Here is a 22,633-nt window from a genome sequence, read left to right as displayed (position 1 = left end):
AAACATTTAATTGGGGCTGGCTCACAGTTCAGGGGTTTAGTCCGTTATCACCATGGCAGGAAGCATGGCGGCATGCAGGCAGACATGGTGCTGGAGGAGCTGAGATTCTACATCTGGAGCTACAGGCAGCAGGAAGAGAGAGTGACACTTGGGATTCTGACACCTCAAAGCCCTCAGGCACATTTTCCCCAACAAAGGCACACCTACTCCAAGGCCTCACCTTCCAATAGCACTACAGCAAGTGAGCCTCTGGAGGCTGTATTCATTCCACCATCACAGGTCCTCATCTTACACTGCGAGCACTCTTACAGCGGGGCCACCCCTCACCCGCAACATCTACTTTAAAAAAACAAAAAACAAAACAAACAAAAAACAGGGCCTCTTCCTCACGCTGGAAACTGACAGGCTAGGCTGCCTGGCTAGTGAATCCTAGGACCCCCCTGTTTCTACCTGTGGGATTACAGACTGATGCCTCCATGTGTGCATTTGTATGTGAGTTCTAAGGCTTGAGTTCAGCAAGCACTTTGCCGGCTGAGCCATGCCCTTTTGAGTCCCTTTTGACTCCCCTACCGTGTCCTGCTGTTGCTCCCTGGGCCATCTCTCCCTGCCCTGCCTGTGATACCACAACTGAATGCATGAGGTTTATACTTTCGGGGAACGACAGAGTTAGAAGGTCTTATCCTCCTTCTGAAGTTGAATAAAATTCATGCTGGAAGAGGTTAAACATTGCCCAGTCTGGAACATAGACACTTCCCGGGGAGATAGAAGCAGGAGAACCCCAAGTTCAAAGTCAGTGTAAGAAACTGAGTGAGATCCTAGCTCATGTTTTACAAAAGCAGGAGAAGAAGGGGCTGGGGTCACGGCTCAGTGGTAGAGACTGTGTGTGGGCAAGGACTGAGGCACAATGTCCAGTTTTGAAAGAGAAAAAGACAAAGTGTAGTATTAAAGACAGTCAGCGGTGCAAGGGCTCAAGCATGGGAGGGCCTAGGAGGAACGGGAAGCGAGTGCGACCAAGGTGCATTGTGTGAAATTCCCAAATAATCATTAAAAATCTTATGTTGGAGGAAAAGGTGGACCATAAGATCTATGTATGTATGTATGTACATATGTACTCTCTGATCCCAGTTTCTGAAACAGAGCTTCCAGAATTTCCGAAGGGTTGGAGGTTAGGAGTATTTTACAGGGAGGCCCTACATTCCTACCACTGAGCCACACCCCCAGCCCCTCACTGGGGGATTCTAGGCAGGGGCTCTGCACTGAGCTACATCCCAAGCCCCTCACTGGGGGATTCTAGGCAGGGGCTCTGCACTGAGCTACATCCCAAGCCCTTTTGATCTTTACTCCAGGGTTGTCAAGGAAGGCCAAGGCCATGCACAGCAGGATGCTCTGGGCTCTCATCCCCTCCCAGCCCTGGACATGTAGCCCAGGAGCCTCTCTGTAGCACACCTGCTTTCTTCATAGTCAATCCTGTTTTCCAGACAGTTGAGAACAAGCAAGGGACAGCCACCTCTGTGGGAAAAGTTACATTTTACTTGGCTTATTGAAAATAGTGACCATGTCTATGCTCATGATGTACCCCACTCTACCTCATATAGTAAGAAAAGAAAATCTTGGGATTTCCTTCCCACCCTATCTTCCCCTCTCTAGGAAAGAGAATACTAGGGAGAGCCCAGTATTAAAGGAATATTAACTTCTTGTTCCCAAAAGTTGCAAGGAGCAAGCCATGTCGCCAAGTAGGACACTGTGAAATTAGATATTCACAAAGGAACCAGACTCCCTAGGCTGGGCCTTCGTCCTGGCATCTGGATACTTTTTAAGTTAAAATTATTGTTATTGTTTTTTTAGGTAAAGTCTTGCTATGTAGCCCAGGCTGGCCTGGGAATCATGTTCCTCCTGCCCCAGACTTCTGACTGCTGGTTTATAGGTGCGGGTCATCATACTCAGGTGTATGCTTCTCTACTTTCTCCTCCATCTTCTCCCTCCATGCTTCCTTGCTTCCTTCCTTCCTTGATTCCTTCCGTTCTTCCTCCCTGACAAAGTCCCATGTAGCCCAGGTTTGCCTCAAACTAGCTATGTGGCCAAAGATGCTTTTCCCTTCCTGGCAGTCTCATAATAGCCCAGACTGGCCTCCAATTTGCTATGTAGCTATGTAGCCTTGGATTTGTTTTTTAGGCATGGAGGTTTGAGAAAAGGTCCCACCAAAGCCAATTGCAAGCAAGGTGCACCTGCAAGCAAGGTATACCTGAAACAAGGTATACCTGCAAACAAGGTACACCTGAAACAAGGTGCACCTGGAAGAAAGGTACACCTGCAAGCAAGGTGCACCTGAAACAAGGTACACCTGCAAGCAAGGTACACCTGCAAACAAGGTACACCTGGAAGCAAGGTGCACCTGGAAGAAAGGTGCACCTGGAAGCTTCTGTGTAGCTCTGGCTCGCCTGAAGCTCTTGCTATGTAGACCAAGCTGTTTTCAAACTACAGAGATCTTCCTGTCTGTGCCTTCTGAATTCTGGGATCAAAGAATGGTGTGCACCACCATGTCTGGCTAACCTTGAAGACATTCTGATCTTCTTGCCTGTATCTCCGAAGCGCTAGGATTAGAGGCATGCACCAACATGCCTAGTTTTTGCAGTGCTGTGGTTGAAACCCGTGTATGCTAGGCAAGTATACTACCAGCTGAGCTACACCCCCAACCCCCTCTAGCCCCCCCTTTAAAAATAATTTATTTATTCATTATGTATACAGTGTTCTGCCTGCTTGTACACCTGCACGCCAGAAGAGGGCACCAGACTTCATTATAAATGGTTGTGAGCCACCATGTGGTTGATAGAAATTGAACTCAGGATCTTTGGAAGAGCAGCCCGTGCTCTTAAACTCTGAGCCATCTCGCTAGCCCCTCCATTCCCTTTTTTTACAATGGCTGACAATTTTGAAAATGCTTCCATTGAGTCCTCCATTTCAGCTGAATTTTTATTTGTTCAAAGTTCTGGAGGTGGGAACATGCTTGGAAGTTACTATTATTGATAGATCTTCACCCACAAGTGGACAGACAGACACCCTCAGGCCCAACCCCAAGACAAGAACCCCATCAAAGCCAACTGCATGCAAGGTACACCCGGAAGCAAAGTACACCCAGAAGCAAGGTGCACCTGTAGGTGCTTGGGTCTTATGCACCTTGGCTTGGGTGACGCCTTCAAGCCACACAAGAGGAAAACACAGGATATGGAACCTTCTCACTCAGCACAGGAAACACCAGGTCACTAGCATGCTTGGAGCTCCCTCGGGTTCTCGCAGAACCCTAAAAGAAATGCTGAGAGTGGAAAATGAACTCAGGCCTCATCCCAGCTGCTGTGCGAGGCTCAAAGCTGCTTGGCAAGACGTCAATACCTATGTCCAGGTTCGGGGACAGAGGAGAGGTGACTAACCCTCTGTGTTATTGCCGTGGTGTCTCCGGATGGAAAACCTGGTGCCCCGTGCCTTGGCACCTGCAGAAGTCCGGTTTCTCTTGGCATCCAGGTTTCGGATGTGCCTCTGAACCCACAGCAACTTGGGGTCACTACAGATCTTATGGCCTTTCTTGGTGATGAAGCTGTAGGGAAGAATGGCAAGGGTTTTAATTTGAGGTCTGGCAAGGTCCTGGAACTAACTTTTCCTTCATGAGGAAGTGAACTTGGGGGACCAGGAGGACCAGGAGTCTCAGCTGCTCGCCCTTGGGGCTAGGAATCTCAGGACATGAGGCTTTTCTCTGGGCACTGGGGGAGGGAGGACGGTGAACTGTGGGGAGCCACACTCATTCTGTGACCTCCCTGTAGAGAGGAGTCCTGCCTTTGAGTTACAGGGCTGGATATGAAGAGCTATGTCGGCAGGGAAGATGAGCAGAGCAGACAGCTCATGGGTAAAATGTCTGCCTTGCAAGGTGGGGATTCAAGTTCAATCCTCAGAATCTGCTTTTTTAAAAAAATCTAGGCACGGCCAGGTGGTGGTGGTGTGAACCTTTGATCCCAGCACTCCGGAGGCAGAGGCAGGTGGATCTGCATGAGTTCAAGGTCTATAGAGCTAGTTCCGAGGTAGCCAGGGCTACACAGGGAAACTCTGACTTGAAAAACCAGCCAACCAACCAAATATAAAATCCAGGTATGGTGATGGCTGCTTTTAATCCCAGTACTGGGGAGGCAGATCCGTGGGGCTTGCCAGCCAGCTAGCTAGACTAGTTGGTGAGTTCTCTGGTGAGAAAGCCAGAGAAAGCTTGCTATTCTGAGTTCTATTTACAGGACCCACAGGGTGGAAAAAGAGAGCCCGATTCCTCAAGTTGTCCTCTGATCCCTACACATGACACGCATGCGTGAGCATGCGCGCGCGCGCGCACACACACGCACACACACACACACACACACACACACACACACACACTCACACTCACACTAAATTTAAACTGTTTTTTTAAGACCGTTATCCTGAAGGAGGTGCACGGCACACTTGATGACACCCAAGACTGCCCTGTGTTCTCCACAGATATACATGCAAACATGTACAAAACACACATCCACATTTTAAAAGGCAGACATCACCATCTCCTCACACTAAGCATGGAACATGGCTACAGGGCGTGCTGAAGCTGAAAGGGGAGCCTGGGATGTGCCCTTCCATGCCAGCTTTCAGGACCGATCTGATGCCAGTCATTCCCTGTGCACTGTTGCCTGAGACACAAGTTCATGCTTGCTACCCCGAGAGAAGGGATGGCTCTGAAGCTATGTGGAGTCTAGAGGCCACTGGTCTTTCTGAGCCTTCAGTAAAATGGAAAAAGTTATCTGTTCTTTATATGATTGTTTTTTGTTTTTCCATGCTGGGGATGAAACTCAGCGCTTTGTGCATGTTAGGAAAGTACTTTATTGCTGAGCCACACTCCTATCCCTCACTGGGAGATTCCAAGCAGGCTTTCTAGTATTGTCTCATGGACTGTTGAGAAGATTAGTTAGGCTAATGTCATATCATGTATTTCCCTCCATGAACAATGCCTTGCTTACATTTGGTGCTTGGCGGATGTTCTCAGCCTCTTGAGTGTTGGAATTAGTAGTCTGTACGATCATGTCCTGGTTGTCATGTGATGTTGGAAATGGAATCTCAGGCTTCATGTATTCTGAGCAAACACTCTACCAGCTGGCCTACCTCATTGCCCTGCTTCCCACTTAGTCTTATGGGTGAGGAAGCTGAAGTCCAGAGAGGTCTAGCATCCTCTTCCAAGATGCACAGAGATGCACTTCCTAGGGGACTCTGGAGGTTCTTGGGTTAGATACTCACATCACTCCTGCCTTGGGACAGACACTGCCATTGGCCAACTGGTAGCTAACCACTCGGTTTTCTGGAATTTTCTTGGAAATAAAGGAGATGCAGCAAGAAGAGGGAATGGTCACAGAGTCTAAAAGAAGAGAGAGAGGAGCTGTGTCAGCATCCAGCCAGCCATAGGCTCTTTCTTAGCTGCAGACACTGAGCGTGTTCTACGCCAGACCAGTTAGAGCCTCCCCCAGCCCCAGGCTTCTCATCTCCATCGGGCTGAACCAGCCATGCCCTTAGAAGCTGCCAGCAGCCCCAGGCTGGGTCCAGAAGTCTCACCTGTGGGGAAGACGCAGCACATGCAGGCTACCAGGAGAAGGCTGGCAATGATGGTGGTGGAGACTGCCATGTCCTGGAGATCAGACACAGCTCAGAGCTCAACTGTGGAGTGCAGAAAAAAGGCCGAGGCACATGAGAATGCTTCCTTCAGGGCACCTCAACCTCCGTTCCACTGGCCTTTATATGGGCAGCTCAGGAGTTGCAGGCACTGGTGTTTCCCTTCGCCCTCTCCCTCTCCCCCACTGATTTCCTCGAAAATCATGAAGCCTTCTGTGGTCCAAAAGGGGGAAGTTGTTGTCAGTTTCTTGTCCAGCTGAATCAGGATTATTTTGGGGCTCTGGCAAGACCTGAGGAAGGATTCTCATCCTGCCTAGGCCAAGGCTGAGGGCAAATGCATCAGATGACTTGGCTCTGCTGCTTATTGTGTGGAATCCTGAGTAAGTTACCTACTTGAGTCTCGGTTTTTGTAGTTGCACAATGGGTAAGGTCCTCCCTATCTGCCTTTCTTCCAGCCAGCCATTCATCCATTAATCTACATGTCCTTCCATGCATCTGTCTACTCGTTCATCCACCCATCCATTGATCTACCTGTTCATCTATCCATCCATCCACCCATCCATTGATCTACCTGTTCATCTATCCATCCATTGATTTACCTGTCCACCCTTCTATCCATCCATTCATCCATTGATTTACCTGTTCATCCATCTATCCATCTATCCATTCATTCACCCATCCATCTACCTGTTCATCTGTCCATCCATTCATCCATCCATTGTTCTATCTATCTATCTATCTATCTATCTATCTATCTATCTATCCATTTATTGATCTACCTGTCCATCTACTCTACTTGTCTATCCATCTATCCATCTAAAGGAGACTTAGACGGGCAAAATCAGACTCCATGAGGTGGTGGCATGTTCTCACAAGACATTGGGCGAAGAAGTGGTGAGAAGATACAGGGGTAGATATCTAAACATGACTGGTAATGATGAAGGGAAAACCCTGAGACCCTATAAAATACCCAAGCCAGTGTCCATTTAAGGACTTTGAACCTTAGAGCCCTTCACAATCTGAAAATATAAAGTGGTTACTTTCTTTCTCTTGGATTGGCTTTCTGTCTTTCCCAAAAGTTGTTCTTTGTCCATGTGGGTAACCAAACTTGGCAATCTTCTAGACCCATCTGTCATCCACATCTATTTATCCATCCATTCATCTACTGGTCCATCAGTCCATCCATTTATTCACCTGCCCATCTACCCAGGCATTCATTCACCTATTCATTCATTCATCAAACAAATTTTAAAGCATGTGTTACGGTGGACTGGTCTATAGAAATAAATGTTTCATTTCTATGCCTATCAAGTCCCTAATCTTGTGTCCAGCATTTTTAGAATAAATATAAAATGGATCAACTCTGAACCAGACATCTCAGAGACTGGTGCACATCCTTCAACATCACCCTTTTCCATTTCTCTTTCTTTCTTTCTTTCTCTCTTTCTTTCTTTCTTTCTTTCTTTCTTTCTTTCTTTCTTTCTTTCTTTTAAGACAGGATCTCATGCAGCCCAGGATGACCTTGAATTTCTGATTCTTCTGCCTCCCCTTCCTCTGTGCTCAAACTACAGGTGTCTACCACCACACCTTGTTTTATAACCATTCTTCGAATCAAACCCAAGCACTCTGCCAACTGAGCCACATCTCCGGGGATTCTACATCCTTTCACTAGAGAGTGAAAAATAGTCAATGCTTCACTGCCTTCACACTCACCTGCCTTAGCCTATCTCATCAGCCAGCAATGGGAATTCTCATCTGGCACAACAAATGTGCCATAAGTGCTGGAAACTGAACTGGGGTCCTCTGGAAGAGCCTCCAACTCTGTTACATGCTGAGCCATCTCTCCAGTCTAGGCTTCAAATAAATTATTACATTTACTTAGACAGTGATTTAGTTAGATGTGTGTGTGTGTGCTACAGTGTATGTGTGGAGGTCTGAGGATAACTTGCAGGAATCAGTTCTCTCCTTCCGCCGTGTGGGTCCTGGGGATGGAGTCAGGTCGTCAGGCTTGTCAGCAAGCACTTTTATCCCCTGAGCCATCTGGCCAGCCCTGATGTAAGGGCTTTTCATCCTTGCAGTTTTCTAAAACTTTCTTTTACTTTTCTTATTTTTAATTAAAAAGTTAATTTTAGGATTTGTGTGTGTATGCATCTTAAAACTTTTATATTTCTTTTTTGGATAGGAAAATAGTTTATTAACTACATTACAAGCGATGAGTCAGCAGTAACTAGAGTTCCTACAATCTATTTTGACTGTTACCTTTTCGCCAGTGTATCTTATGTGATGTGTGTGTGCAGTGTGTGTACATGAACATGTGAATGCATCCAAGTGATTGCATATGGTTGTGGAAGCCAGAGAGGCTGATGCTGGGTATTTTCTCTCCACATTTATTTATTTAGATTTTATTTTTATTTTAAAGTGTGTGTGTGTGTGTGTGTGTGTGTGTGTGTGTGTGTGTGTAAGTACAGGTACCATGAGAGACCAGAGGAGGGTGTCAGCTTGCCTGGAGGTGGAGTTGTAGATGGTTTTGATGGCCTGGAAACTGGGAACTAAACTAGAATCCCCTGCAAGAGCCGTAGGCACTCTTCACAACTGAACCATCTCTTCTCAGTCCACCTTAGTTTTTGAAACAGGATCTCTCATAGACCCTGGATTGACTTAGCTAGACTGGTTGGCCAATGCACTTCAGGAATCACCTTTGTCTGCTCCAGGGCTGGGCTTTTAAGGCCACACTGCTAAAGCTCAGCTTAAAAAATAATACATTTACTTTAAAAAATAATACATTTGTCAGGGGGCAGGGAATCTGTGCTGTAATGCACATGTGCAGGTCAGAGGATAATCTTGTGGGACCAGTTCTCTCTTTCTGTCTTTGCCTAGGTTCTGGGGGTGAAATTCAGGTACTCATGCTTTGGACAGCAAGTGCTTAACCACTGAGCCATCTCCCAGTTTTCCCCACTATTGCATTTTATTTCTAGGGTCCACCCTAGTCTTTGCTGCTTAGCAGTTCTGAGGGGCAAGTCCATTGTTACTCTGGGCCTTGGTGCAGTAACACATGGCAGAAAGAGGAAGTGGAAAAACCATGTCTATCCGGAGAGAGAAGTACATGGCAGGGATGAGCAGGGCCTAATGTTGTAACTTAAGTGGCTTGGCAAAAGGTCATCAGTGGGCAGGCTTGGTGTGGATGTTGCATCCCAGACTGATAACACCTTTAGGGGTTTTCCAAGGCCTTAAAATGCCACCCACTCCATCTTTATAGTCTATCTAGAGGATTAGGTTGGGGTTCCCAACCCTGTTTGTTGTTTTGTTGTTGTTCAGTTGGTTGGGTTTTTCTTATTTTGTTTTCTTTTTTGGGGGGGGGTATGTGTGGTGTGCATATGGGTATGCTTTGGACCTGTGTGTGTACACATATACATGCATGTCTGTGTGCCTTTGGAGGCTAGAGGTTGATAGTATCTTCCTCAGTCACTCTCCACCTTTTCTAATGTGGCAGGGCTTCTCACTGTACCCAGAACTCACTGGTTCAGCTATTCTAGCTATCCAACCTGCCTCAGGGACTCCAAATGCTAGGACTGTAGATGAACCACCACTCCACACATCATAGGCGTGAATGCTGGGGATTTAAACTCAAGTCCTCCTGCTTGCACATGCACTGATGGCTCCTACAGCCATAGTTTACAAGGAGAAAATGGGGCTCCTATGAAGGGAGATAAACAAGGCCAGCAATCCTGGGATCCCTGAGAACATGTATCCTTTTTCTTGCAAGTCTGTGATGTGAAAGGCAGAGGAGGAGAGTTTAAAGAAAGAGTGAGAAGCAGGGCCTGGTGGCACATGCCTGTAATCCTAGTCTTGGGGAGCTGAAGCAGAGAGATTGAAAGTTCAAAGCTAGCCTGGGCTACATGGAGGGGTACAGTTCAGCCAGGGCTGTTTAGTGAGAGAGTGAAAGAGTGCAGGGGAAAGAGGAGGGAATGGGAGAGAGGAGAGGAAGTGAGGGAAAGGGAAAAGAGCAGAAAGAGGAGAGAAAGGAGAGGAGAGCAGAGCTGGAAGCCTGGTGTGCCATGTCCCAGAGCCTGAGGCCGGAGTTCCAGCAAAGGGAAGAGACACTGAAAGAGAAAGAAGCAGCAGGTGTCAGGAAGGCAACGGACACCCCAGGAGAAGCTTCTAGAAGGAGGATGGGCAGGAGGCACGTGGTAAAGGAAGCACTGGGAGGAAGCAGCTCATGACCCCGGCTCCAGCTCAGACTTCCCACTTCTGTGAGTTTGGGTGCTGCTCTGACTCAGTGTGAAACACTATATCTCACAGGTGACAAAAGAACGGACAATGTAGCACTGAACCTAAAACATGCCCTGTTTTGTCAGCTAAAACTGAAGCCTGTTTTTAATTTAATTCTCAGATTTCTATCACTTATTTTGCTTTATGTTTGCTTTTGTTTTGTTAGTTTTCTTTTTTCTTTTTCTAACATAATTCTTGAAATGTCAGCTGCATCGTTTGGAATTTTTAAAAAATTTGTTTGCTATTAGAGTGTGTGTGTGCGTGTGTGTGTGTGCGTGTGCGCGCGTGTGTGTACTCATGTACCATAGAGAATGTGTGGTGGTCAGAAGACACCTCTGGGGCTACAGGTGTGGGCCACCACACTACTTAAGATGACAGTTTGCACAGATGGCTCTAGATTTCTCTAAGGTCAGATATGAGTTGAGCTGGGTCTTTTAGTGCAGGCCTGTCATCCCAGCAGCTTGAAAAGCTGAGGCAGAAGGATCACACACAAGGTCCAGGCCAACATCATGCTACATAGTGAGTTTAAGGCCAGCCTGGGCAACTGAGTGTGATCCTGCCCTTAAATGAGAAAAGAGGGCAGGGTGTACCTCAAACCCCAAGCACCTGCCTAGAATCCCCCAGCGAGGGGCTGGCTTAGTGATATAATACTTGCCTAGCTTGTACATGAAACTGTACTGAAGAAACAAGAGGGGCAGGGGGAAATAAATTAGTCCAAAATATCTCAGAACATATGTATGTCCCAGAAAGAGAATTCTTGACATCACCTGACAGAAGCAGCATAAGAGAAGAAAAAATTATTTTGGGTCATGGCTTCCAGTAATTTAAGTCCATCATGGTAAGGAAGGCATGGGGGCAGGAAGGCAGGAGAGGCCCAGGCCATGTTGACATGTTGACAGGGGCCAGACCAGAGCCTTCGGGATCCATCCTTAATGACCCACCAGCTGAAGGGAGGGGAGACTCCATGCCAGAGAGTTCACATCCTCCCCAGATCAGAGCCACCAGCAAGGGGCACAAATGTTCAAACACATGAGCCCTTGGGGACCATTTCAGATTCAAACCACAGCTATGGCAGCTGTAATGCCACAAAAGCAGAACATAATGTAATGCTTACATTTACATTGTCACGTGCTGTTTGAGCTCACTGAAAAGCTACTCTAGAAGCAGGGCTTCCCTTCCCCCATCTCAGCCCCAAGCACTTTTGTTTCAGTGTCCTGTAAGACCCCATGCCTGGGCTTCAGCTGCCAACCCCACCACCACCAACTCTGTGACAGGGAGGAAAGAGAGTTGGCAACACTCTGGCCTTGAGGACAGCTGGAAGGTGACCCATTTCTAACGGGGGTCACTAGTGTTCACACCATGATACAAAAGTGCTCACAGTGGGAGACAACAGAATCTGGAAGTTCAAGGCTGGAGAGATGGCTCAGAGGTTAAGAACACTTTCTGTTCTTCCAGAAGTCCTGAGTTCAATTCCCAGCAGTCACAGGATGGCTCAAAACCATCTATAATGAGATCTGGTGCCCTCTTCTGGCCTGCAGGCACACATGCAGGCAGAATACTATTTACATAATAAATAAATCTTTTTTTTTTTTTTTAAATCTTGAAGGTCAGCCACGGAAAGAAAGTTCCATGGGAAGCTCCAGCTGACCGTCTCAGCTTCCCCAATAAGATTCTGAGAGATGGCTCAGAGGCTAAGAGCACTGGCTACTCTTCTAGAGGACTCAGGTTCAATCCCTGGCACCCACACAGCAGATCACAACTGACTCTAATTCCAGTTCTAGGGGGATCCAATGGATCCAGACCTCCTGTAGATTCTATGGGCACTAGGCATGTACACATCTCTTTGTAATTCTAAATTATTGACTATGTGTCCCGTGCATAAGGCCAGAAGAGAGCATCAGATCCCCTGAAGTTGGAGTTATAGGAGGTTGTGAGCCACCATGCGAGTGATGAGATACGAACTCTGTTCCTCAGCAAAAATGGCACATGCTCTGAACCACTGAGCCATTTCTCCAGTTCCTTTATTTGGAAACCTCACTTGATGGGAGGCTCTGCTCTTCCCTGGACTCTTGCTCAGAAACTCCGTTGCTGCCTCAATCAGGTTCCCCAGTTGGTTTCCGCTGGATATTTTAAGCACCTGCTCTGATAGTTTGCATTTTCTCTTTCTCTTCTCTTATGCTTTTACTTCCACTTGCTATGTAACTATATAAACTCACTCATTCAAAGCCAACTATGGCCATCATAGACATTTCAGAACACACAGGCTAGGGCCCTTAGTATGAGGGGGATAGGGTTGGAGCCAAGCCCTGTTTGCCTAGGAAACTGAACTTAGAAGCTCATCTCCATTCATCAGCACTGTTATCAATGGAAGGAAAGGGCGACCTGCTGCAGTCAGAAAGGGTGGTGCTCACGTGTAGAATGAGCTGGGAAAGTCTCCCACAAGCCGGGCTCAGCCTTGATCTTATGGCAACCACTCACAGTTTGGAGTAGGTTAATGAGACCGAAGCTGTGATCTGGTAACATGGCGGCAGTGAATGGAAGGAGCTGGGGACTGAGTGGCTGGCAGAAGCAACTTGAGGAAGCCCACTGTGGCAGGGTCAGCAGGTGGCAGGAAGGTCCTGTTGCCAACCTTGCTGATGTCCAGGGGGCCTAGACTTGGATGGGAACAAGGAAAGGACCAGGTGCGTTCTCTAGAGCAGAGGTTCCCAAGCTGTGTGTCATGACCCTTTCCGTGGCTAAATGACCCTTTCACAGGGGTCGCCTAAGACCACCAGAAAACACAAATATCTACATTGTAACAGTAGCAAAATTACAGTTCTGAAAGAGCAACGAAAACAACTTTATGGTTGGGGGTCACTGCAACATAACATATTAAAGGGTCCCAGAATTAGGAAGGTTGAGAAGTACTGTTCTAGAGGGACTATGCCTTTAAAATACATACAGAAGAGGGAGGTGGAAAATCTGAGGCGCCTGCTCAGGACCCCATTCAATCTGCTGAGGTTAGCATCTGTTCCCAGAGTTAACACGTTCCCACATTTAAGCTCAAACGCAACAGTGTTGAGAAACAAGACCTCCGGCTGGGGGGGTGGCTTACTGGATGAGGGCACAGGCGTGAACACCAGTGCCACATATGGCTGTGCAGCATGAGAACCCAGCTCCTGGGGGCAGTCACAGGGAGGCAGGGGGACCACCAGCACTTACTGGCCAGCTAGCCTAGATAACGAACGGTGAGCTCAGTTTCAGTGAGAGATCCCGTTTCAAGGAAATATACCAAGGAGTGATGGGACATTTGACTTCCTCCTCTAGTGCATATATATATCCCCACAAACACACACACACACACACACACACACACACAGTGATAGTTGGCGTAACTGTCATGTCAGCTTGCCACAGTGTTGAATTGCCTGGGAAAGGTCTCATTGAGGGACGTCTGCCTCTGCCCCCCAAATGCTGGGATTACAGGCGTGTGCCACCACGCCCGACCTGTGAGGGTTTTCTTAATTGTCCTAACTGACAAGAGAAGACAGAGCCTGGAAAGTGGAGACACTATTCTTTTGTTTTGGGCCTTGGGCATGGAGGCAGCCCCAAGCACCTGTGTGTGCACTGTTCCCAGCTTCTGACACTGGAGGTGATGTACCCAGTAGCCTTCAGTTCTGGCTGCCTGGACTTCCCTGCTGTGATGGACTGGAACCTGGAATTGTCAGGCAGATAAGTGCTCTTCCTCCAAGGCGCTGTTTGTTGATATATTTGTCCTAGCCACAGAAACGAAAATAAGCATGTGCAACAACAGGAATGCATACTCCCCCTCCCTCTCTCTCTCACCACAGAGAAAACACACAAGTGGGGGAGGGCACAAAGAGATGGGACCTTACCAGTCATTAAGTGCTGAGAGCTCTGCCCTCAGTAGCAGAGGAGTAGCGCTGTGGGAGAGGGCTTGTGATAGAGGAAGGAGCTGGGACTGAGGAGATGGTTCAGTGGTTAAAACACTTGCCTCACAAGGATGAAGACTCAAGTTCAGTCCCAAGAACCTATGTTTAAATAAACAAACAAAAGAGCCAGATTGCTGGGCATGGTAGCACACGCCTTTAGTCCCAGCACTCAGGAGGCAGAGGCAGGCAGACCTCTGAGCTCAAGACCAATTTGGTCTACACAGAAATTTCTAGACCAGCTAGAATCACAATAGTGAGACCATGTCTAAAAAAAAAAAATGAAAAACTAAGGCAGGTGTGGTGGTGTATAGTAGTAGCCCCAGAACCCCCAGAAACAGGGAGGCAGGAGGCGCTCCAGAGCCTGCTGGACAGCTAGCCTAGGATACACGGTGAGCTCCGGGTAATGAGAGAGCTCATCTCAGAAACAAGCAAACAAATAAGTGAGAGCTATCATGGCCCCTGAGGCATGACAGCTGAGGTAGTCCTATGGCCTCCAAGCATGTGCACGTAAGTGTATACACACAGACACACACACACACAGGGTGAGCCGTCTTTCCTTCTACTCCCTTTCTCCTTCCCTTCTGCCTTTCTTTATATGATACAGCAAGAAGGTCCTTCTGAGATGTCCCTTGACCTTGGGCTTTCCCGGCTCTTGAACTGCAAGAAGTAAATTCCTTTTCTTTATTAATCCAAGCCTGGCGTGATGAGTCACTCCTTGTAAGCCCAGCACTCAGGGCAGGAGGATTGATCAGAGTCTGAGGTCAGCTTGGGTTAGAGAGTGAATTCCAGACCAACCCAGGCTTCAGTGTGACACTGTCTCTAAAAGAAAATGGAGAGATGAGATAGCTCAGTGTTTGCTGCCTTTGCAGAGGACCAGAGTTCAGTTCCCAGTTCCTACATTGACTGGCTCACAACCATCTACAACTGCAGCTCCTGGGCTTCTGACTCCCTCTTCTGGCCTCTGTGGGTACTGCATTCATGTGCACATACACATATAACAGAAAATTTGAAAAAACATTATCTAGTCTGTGCCATTCAGTTACATCAACACAAAACAGACTAAGACATTGTTAGGCTGCTGTTTACAAATACTTGAGACTAGAGAAATGGCTCAGCAGTTAAGAGCACTGTCCAGACATCCTGAGTTCAATTCCCAGCAACCACATGGTGACTCACAACCACCTATACAGGGATCAGATGCCCTCTTCTAGCAGACAGGTGTGCATGCAAATAGAGCACTCATCTACATAAAATAAATAAATACATCTTTTTTTAAAAAAAAAGAAAACAAATACCTGAGAGAAAACATTTAAAGAAGAAAAGGTTGTGGGACGTGGTGGCTCATGCCTTTAATCCCAGCACTAGAAAGGCAAAGGCAAATATAGCTCTGTGAGTTCAAAGACACCCTGGTTTACATAGTGAGTTCCAAGACAGTCAGAGTTATATATTGAGACCTTGTCTTGAACCCCACCCCCCGAGTAAAGAAGGAAGGCTTATTTCACTTACAGATACAGCAGTTTCGGTTGGTCCCAGAGTTTAGGTCTGAGGTGAGGCTGAAAATCACAGCTGAGGAACCATGTGATGGAGCAAGGCTGCTCACCTCATGGTAGCCAGGAAGTAGAGGAGAACAGGAAGGGGTGAGGCCACATGCTGCTGAGTGGCAGACCCCCAGGAACTTACTTTCTCCAAGCAGGCCTCGTGTTCCACAGTTCACCTCTTCCTATAGTCTACCGGGACCTTTTTTGTTTTTGTTTTTTGAGGGTTTTTGGTTTGGTTTGGTTTTATTCAGGACAGATTCTCACTATGTAGCTCTGGCTAGTCTGGAACTCACTCTGTAGACCTGTGCTCTCAAACTCACAGAGATCCACCTCCCTCTGCTTCCCAAGTGCTGGAATTAAAGGCATGCAACACTACGCCCAGCTTTAAGCTTTCTTTTAAACATCGTTTATTTAGTTAGTCATTCGTGTTGGTCTTCATTGCACACATGCCATAGTATGCACATGGAAGTCAGAGGATAACTTGTGTCAATTCTCTCCTTCCACCATGTGGTTCGGGCTCATCAGCAAGCACCTGCTGAGCCACCTTGACGACCCCGCTACTCAACAAATGGTCCATCGGTGGATGGCTTCACATCTGAGCTACATCCCCAGTCCTCCCTTTCCGTGATCATTAGGGGCAGGCGGTGGGAAGCAGTTTGATGGGCACAGAGTTCTTTTGCAAAATGCAAACATTCTAGAGAGTTAGAGGATCTGTTGTTATTCAATAATATGAGGGTGTTGAGCCTGCTGAGCTGGGTTTGAAGGTGAGCCTACAAACCCAGTAGTAGTAGTAGTTTGGGTACTACGATTAAACAATAATGGAAAAATAACAAGTGCCGTCAAGTAACTGGGAAGTTCCATTCTTCGCCAGCGGAATAAAAATGTCATGACCACTATGGGAACCTTAGCAGTTCCTCAAAGTTAAGCATAGAGTAATGCTATGACTCAGCAGTCTTGCTCCAATTGTACACCCAAGCAAATAAAAACAACCGGATTCACACAAAAACTTGTGCCCTAATCTTCGTAGCTGCATGTTCATAATTGCTAAAAGGGGAATGGGGGAAAACTGCAATATTTATGCAGTGGGATATTATTCATCTGCAAAGAGGAATAAGGTGCTGGGAGACGCTGCCCTCAACCTCCCCTGTTGGAAAGAGTCCTTTTTGTTGTGGCAATGGTGCTGGGGGACTGAGAAGGTCACACTAAATGACAAAAGTCAGCATGAAAGCCGCACTATTCCTTTTGTAAGATGTGACTGGATTAGTGACTTCGCAGTCTTTTGGGTAAGGTCAAGTGAAGAAATAAAACAGGAAAATCCATAGGGATGAACAGTTGCCGAGTCCTGGGAGTTGGGGGGATTGGTCGCAGGGTTTCTTCTTAGGGGTGATGGGATGTTCTGGAATTAGACTATGGTTATAATACATTCACTATTTGTGACTAATGCACTCAGTATACACTATTTTATCTTTCAATATTTTTCTTTTTATTATTCATTTATTTATTTATTTAGTATATGTGTGCACTCGAGTGCGCGTGGGCACGCTGTGGAGAGGGGAAAGGAATGCCTGCCATGCCACAGGTGTGGAGGTCAGAGGACAATTTGCAGATGTTGCTTCTCTCCTCTGAGACAGATTCTCAATGTGTAGCCCTGGTTATCCTGGAACTCATTCTATAGAGCAAGCTGGCCTCAAACCCACAAAGATCCACCTGCCTCCCGAGGGCTCCTCAGTTCTCTCTTTCTACCATGTGGAGCTAAAGGACTGAACAAAGGTTCTCAGGATTGGTGGCAAGAGCCTTTACCTGCTGAGCCATCTTGCTGCCCTCAACTTACCCTTTTAGAAAGTCCTTTCTAGGGCTGGAGAGATGGCTCAGTGGTTAAGAGCAGTGTCTGCTATTCTTAAGGAATTCAACTCCCAGCACCCACATGGCAGCTCACAACTGTCTGTGACTCCAGGCCTGACACCCTCACACCAATGCACATTTAAAAGAAAAAAAAAAGTAAATTAGGAAGTCCTTTCTGTTGGTGGCAGTCAGTATGCTTGGGATTGAACCCAGGGCAATTCTCCATCACCACGCCTCTAACTACACCCTTCAATTTATACTGTAAAAGGGATGAAAGAGTGAATTCTATGTTTGTGTATTTTTATTGTCATTAGAAAAAGACAGAAAAGACAGGATGCTAGGGTTATTTGTTTGTTTGGTTGATTGGTTGGTTTGGTTTTTCAAGACAGGGTTTCTCTGTGTGTAGCCTTGGCTGGCCTGGAACTCACTCAGTAAACCAGGCTGACCTGGAACCTAGAATCAGCCTTGATTCTGCCTCCCAAGAACCAGGAGAGCTGGTATCAAAGGCATGCAACACCACTGCCTGGTGCTAAGGTTTTAAACAAATATTTATGTAAATAGCTGGGCCTTAAGGCTTTATTCAGGCCACACCCAAAGCCAAAGACCTGAACTGTCCCCCAAGGTGGCACAGATTCCACCCAGCAGTCTGCTTTATCAGATTGGAACCTGGCATGACTCAGGAAGGTGGGGAGTATGGGGATTTCCCCTCATCTTCCCCCAAGTCCAATCAGGGGCCCTGGCAGAGGAGGAAACTTCTAGCAAAAGATACTGTAGCAGAGCCCTTAGGAAGCCATCTCCAGTCACCACCTGCCCCACCCGTCTCCCTCTCTGCTGCCCCCTCTCTCTTTCTCTCTGTTTTCTGAGATGGAGTTTCTATATGCCATCCAGTTTATGATCCACCTGCCTCTGCCTCCTGATTGCTAGCACTACAAGAATACCAGTATCCCATCTAGACCTGTTCTTTTGAGTCCCTTGTGGTCTTCTTTGGGCCTCAGGGCCCTTTTATTCTCTCTGGCCAATCTTATACCAAACCCCACTCCATGAAAGGAAATGAAGGTAGGGTGTGGCTCAGTGGTAAAGCACCTGCCTAGAATCCCCCAGTGAGGGGCGGGGGTGTGTGTGGCTAAATAGTAGAGGACCTGCCTAGAAGTCTCATAAGATGCAGGGAGATAATGATTTCCAGGCCCAAATATGTTAGAGTTCCAAGCCAATCTGGGTCTTGACTCAAAAAGTAAAACAAAAGAAAAAATAAAAAGAGAGAAATAGCCATTCCAGCCCTCAGGTGGGAAAAATAGAGGCTGGGATGTCTTTATGTGCTGGAAGGAAAGATTCATAGGAATATGGCACAAAGGCTACAAGAGCTAATTCACAGGAGTAAGCACTGGCCAAATCCAGGACAGTTTGTCCAGCAATAGGTCAGAGATGCACTGAATAAAACATAAGTGTTCCTAGATATGCTGACAAATGAAGGAATGGGCAGATGGGTGGAGAATGAAATTCTGTATCTGCGCTAACTGTATACAAATGTTGGAACCCTGGCACCCAGAACGTTAACGTGTGACTTAATTTGCAGGCATACTTCTTGTACATGATCAAGTTAAAATGTGCCACTTGATGGGCCAAAATGATTGATGCTCTTTCTTCTCCTTCTTCTTCTTTTTTCTTTTTTTGGTGTGTAGCTCTGGATGTCCTGGAACTTACTCCCAAACTCACAGAGATCCCCCTACCTCTGCTTCCTGTAGTGCTGGGATTAAAGGCCTGCTTTACCATTGCCTAGCAATTAGTGCTGTTTTCTATTTGGTTCATTTGAGATTTGTGTGTTCCTCTGCTTGCTTTTGAGGCAGAATCTCAATAGGTAACCCAGGCTGGTCTCAAATTGAGGATTCTCTTGCCCCAGCCTCCCAAGTACTGGGATTATAGACATGCACAATTGTGTCCAGGTGAATATTAGTTCTCTACTCACCTCTGCTCCTCTCTTCATGGAGATGGGAATAGTATCTCTCCTGCTAGGCAGGTGCTCTACCACTGAGCCACAGCCCAGCCCCTCACTGGGGGATTCTAGGCAGGAGCTCTACCACTGAGCCACACCCCAGCCCCTCACTGGGGGATTCTAGGCAGGCACTCCTCTGCTGAACTACAGCATGCAACCCAATCACTTGTTTTCTTATTTTAAAAAAGGGAAGTTTAAACACATAGACAGATTCAGACATAAGAGAAGGATGTAACAACAAGGGGAAAAGAAAAGGTCATTTACATAGAAGGAGATTGGACTGGAACAGAGCCCTTTCCTCAGACCTTAGAAGAAACCGTCCCTTTCCACTCCTCGCTCTCGTCCTCTAGCTCCCCTGACTAGGAGACAGTGTGGGCTGCTTCTGAAGCCACTGAGTCGACAGTCCTGTAAAGCAGCAGCCTAGTGCCTGGCTCAGTGCCTTCCACAGACTTTCAACTGACAAAAGAGAAATGAGTTAGATCTTCAACAGCTGCTCAAACCAGGAGCAGAGATGATGTTTCCTAGTGGGTCACAGTGAGTGTACAGCCTGTAATCCTAGCTCTTGGGAGGCTGAAGCCAGGAGTATTGGGGATTCTAGGTCATGCTCTGCTTCAGAGGGAAACACTGTCTCAAAAGCAAAGAAATTAAAGCCAGGTGTGGTGGCACATGCCTTTAATCCCAGCATGGGGCAGGGGGAGGGGGAGGGGGAGGGCAGTGGTGGGAAACTGAGGCAGGAGGCTTTCTGTGAGTTTGACAACAATCTGGGTTACAGAATGACACCACCTCAAAAAAGCCACACTGGGGACGGGGAATACAGCTGGGTTTCAGGTTGCTTGCCTAGCCTGCACGGAGCCCCGGGTCCCCTCCCTAGCGCTGCATAAACTCAGTGTGGCATTGCACACCTGTAACTCCAGCACTTAGGAGGTGGAGGCAGAGGATAAGGGGTTTAGACTCTTCAGCTGCATGCTGAATTTGAGGCCAGGCTGTGATTCGTGTCTCTATCCCCACCCAGCACTCGGGAGGCAGAGGAAGAGGGTGTGGGTCTCTGAGTTTGAGGCCAGCCTAGTCTACAAAATGAATTCCAGGACAGCCAGGGCTACACAGAGAGACCCTGCCTTGAACCCCTGCAACAAACAAACAAACAAACAAACAAACCACCAACCCAATAACCCTACAACAGAAATAAATGGAGGGAAGGAGGGAGAAAGAGAGGGTAGGGTGGTGTGTTGGTTTTTAAGTGGTCTCATGGACGTGAGGAACCAAGGAAGTGTGAGTGAGCCTGTATCTGAAAGCACAACACACTTATAAACCCAAACCATCCAGCAGAGATCAGTCCTACCATGGAGGGTGGCAGCCCATGGGGATTTCAGGCTTTAAACAGCACAGGAAAGGTCCTATCCATGGGTCCCTTTGGCTCCCGTCCCAGCCTTCTCTCCCAAGGTGGGAAAGACACCTGGGGTTTGAAGTTAGGGAAAGTCACAGGAAGCCGCTGGGAACATGGACGGGATTGAGGTAGGGAGCATAAAGAAAGGCGGACTGGTGGGGTCACAACAGCTTGTGACATCCTCTTTCCTTGCTATCAAACAGACTGACACAGACAGACGGACAGACAGGCAGGCAGATGCACACACACACACACACACACACACACACACACACACACACACACTCCCTGTATTGGGTACAGGGGGTGGGTCCTGAGAACCACTTACCTTGAGGTGACCCCGTCATACCTTAAACACCAAGTTCAGAAGTGGTCTTCTCCTCAACTGACTCAGATCCAGAGGTGCAGGAGAGGGGCTTCCCCGGGAGGGTGCAGAAATCCAGCAGTTCGCAACAACCGCAGGCTGCTGGCTGCCCACAATGCACAGACTTAGATGGGCGTGGCGAGCATGCTCTCACCAGGGGTACGTAGTGAGCCACTTTAGAGATGATCTAGCCCACATACCCTGAGTCCAGTCCAGGAAGGGGTGTGGCCCCAGAGAGAGGCGGGGAGGAGGCACGGATGGCTATGGAATATCTTGCCCTTTGGTCACTCTTTGGGAGGATTGTCAAGGGCTCACTCTGAACATGGACAAGAAGCCCAGAGAGCAAGCAAATTTAGTGGTATCTCTAAGCAGCTAGCCCGGCCGGGATACTCAAAGAGACAGATGCAGCCCCATGGGACCCTTTGTCCAGAACAATACCATCATTCTGTCTCTCCCTGGAGACCCAAGCAGAACCGTAGAGACATGGAGATGAAGTTCAAAGAAAGAGAAGGAAAACAACTGTGGAGAGCAAAGCCATCTAGAGACAGGAGAAACGACCTTGAATGATGGGGAACCCAATCCAAGGAAATGCGCAGCCATCTTGCTAAGTGCACGTATCTGTATGTGTGTATGCCTGTGTGTACCGCAGTGCATGTGTGTTTCAGGTGCGTGTGGAAGTCACGGTCAGCCTCAGGAGTCATCAACCTAGTTTTAGTTTTTATATTTGTCTGTTGGTTTACTTTGTGTGTGTGTGCATGTATGTGTGCAGTCTCTCTCAAATAAATGCATGCCGCGTGCATGTGAGGAGGTCAGAGGACAGCTTGCGGGAGTCAGTTTTCTCCTCACACCCTGCGGCTCCCAGGGACAGAAGTCAGGTCATCAGGCTTAGGTGCAAGCAACTTTGCTTGCTCAGCCCGCTCGCTGGCTGCACCTTGTGTTTAGTTTTGTCTCCGTGACGATGGGATTACTAACTCAGCCACACTGGTTGGCCAGTAAGCCCCAGGGACCTCCCTGTCTCCTTCTCCCCAGTGCTGAGATTACAGGTGTGGACTCCGTGGCACCGTAGGCCAGGCCTTTCCACATGGATTCCGGGATCAAACCCAAGCTCTAGCCTTTGGATGACAAGCGCTTCACAAAGTGAACTGTCTCCACATCCCCACAACACAGTCTTGGTAGGTCTCTATCTGTGTCAGCACTTCAGGCCTCAGAGGACAGGGAGTCCTAGCCACCCCACAATCCCATTCCTTCACTTCCCCTCCCTTCTCCTCCCCTTCCCATCTCCCTCTCTCTTTCCATTTTTTAATTTACATTTATTTATGTATGTGTGTTTGCACACATACATTCCCACGACCACATTCCCAGCATGCATGTAGAGATCAGGGGGCAGCTTGAAGGAATAGATTTTCTTCTCTCCTACCGTGTTTTTTTTTTTGTTTTGTTTTGTTTTTGTTTTTTGTTTTTTGTTTTTTTTTTGATCCTGAGGATCAAGCTCAGTATCAAGTATCTTCATCTTTCTCCCTTCCTTCCTTCCTTCCTTCCTTCCTTCCTTCCTTCCTTCCTTCCTTCCCTCCCTCCCTCCCTCTTTCTTTCTCTCTTTCTTTTTCTTTCTTTCTTTCTTTCTTTCTTTCTTTCTTTCTTTCTTTCTTT

At 47.5% G+C, this 22,633-nt stretch overlaps 1 protein-coding gene across 8 annotated transcripts in view; it reads right to left on the bottom strand.

The window, feature by feature from the left end:
• Positions 1 to 2,956: 2,956 nt before the first annotated feature.
• Ccl24 (C-C motif chemokine ligand 24) overlaps positions 2,957 to 22,633 on the bottom strand; it is a 19,797-nt gene continuing 120 nt past the window's right edge. Inside the window, exons 2-7 of one of the 8 annotated variants that reach the window (XM_055606295.1) lie at positions 20,951 to 21,092; positions 13,812 to 13,967; positions 13,532 to 13,691; positions 5,611 to 5,712; positions 5,299 to 5,416; positions 2,957 to 3,589 (exon numbers count right to left, since the gene is read on the bottom strand). In XM_055606295.1, the coding sequence (XP_055462270.1) occupies positions 3,421 to 3,589; positions 5,299 to 5,416; positions 5,611 to 5,680 (357 nt within the window). In that variant the 5' untranslated portion in view covers positions 5,681 to 5,712; positions 13,532 to 13,691; positions 13,812 to 13,967; positions 20,951 to 21,092 and the 3' untranslated portion in view covers positions 2,957 to 3,420. Of the gene's footprint in view, positions 3,590 to 5,298; positions 5,417 to 5,610; positions 5,713 to 13,531; positions 13,692 to 13,811; positions 13,968 to 20,950; positions 21,187 to 22,633 lie in introns of those variants that run through there. The other 7 variants (XM_055606290.1, XM_055606292.1, XM_055606293.1 and 4 more) reach the window with 7 other exon arrangements.

Source organism: Psammomys obesus, unplaced genomic scaffold, assembly GCF_907164565.1.
Source record: "Psammomys obesus unplaced genomic scaffold, mPsaObe1.curated_primary_1811, whole genome shotgun sequence".
Lineage (NCBI taxonomy): Eukaryota > Metazoa > Chordata > Mammalia > Rodentia > Muridae > Psammomys > Psammomys obesus.
The sequence above is the reverse complement of the archived record's forward strand: the minus strand, read 5'-3'. Positions and strand labels throughout refer to the sequence as shown.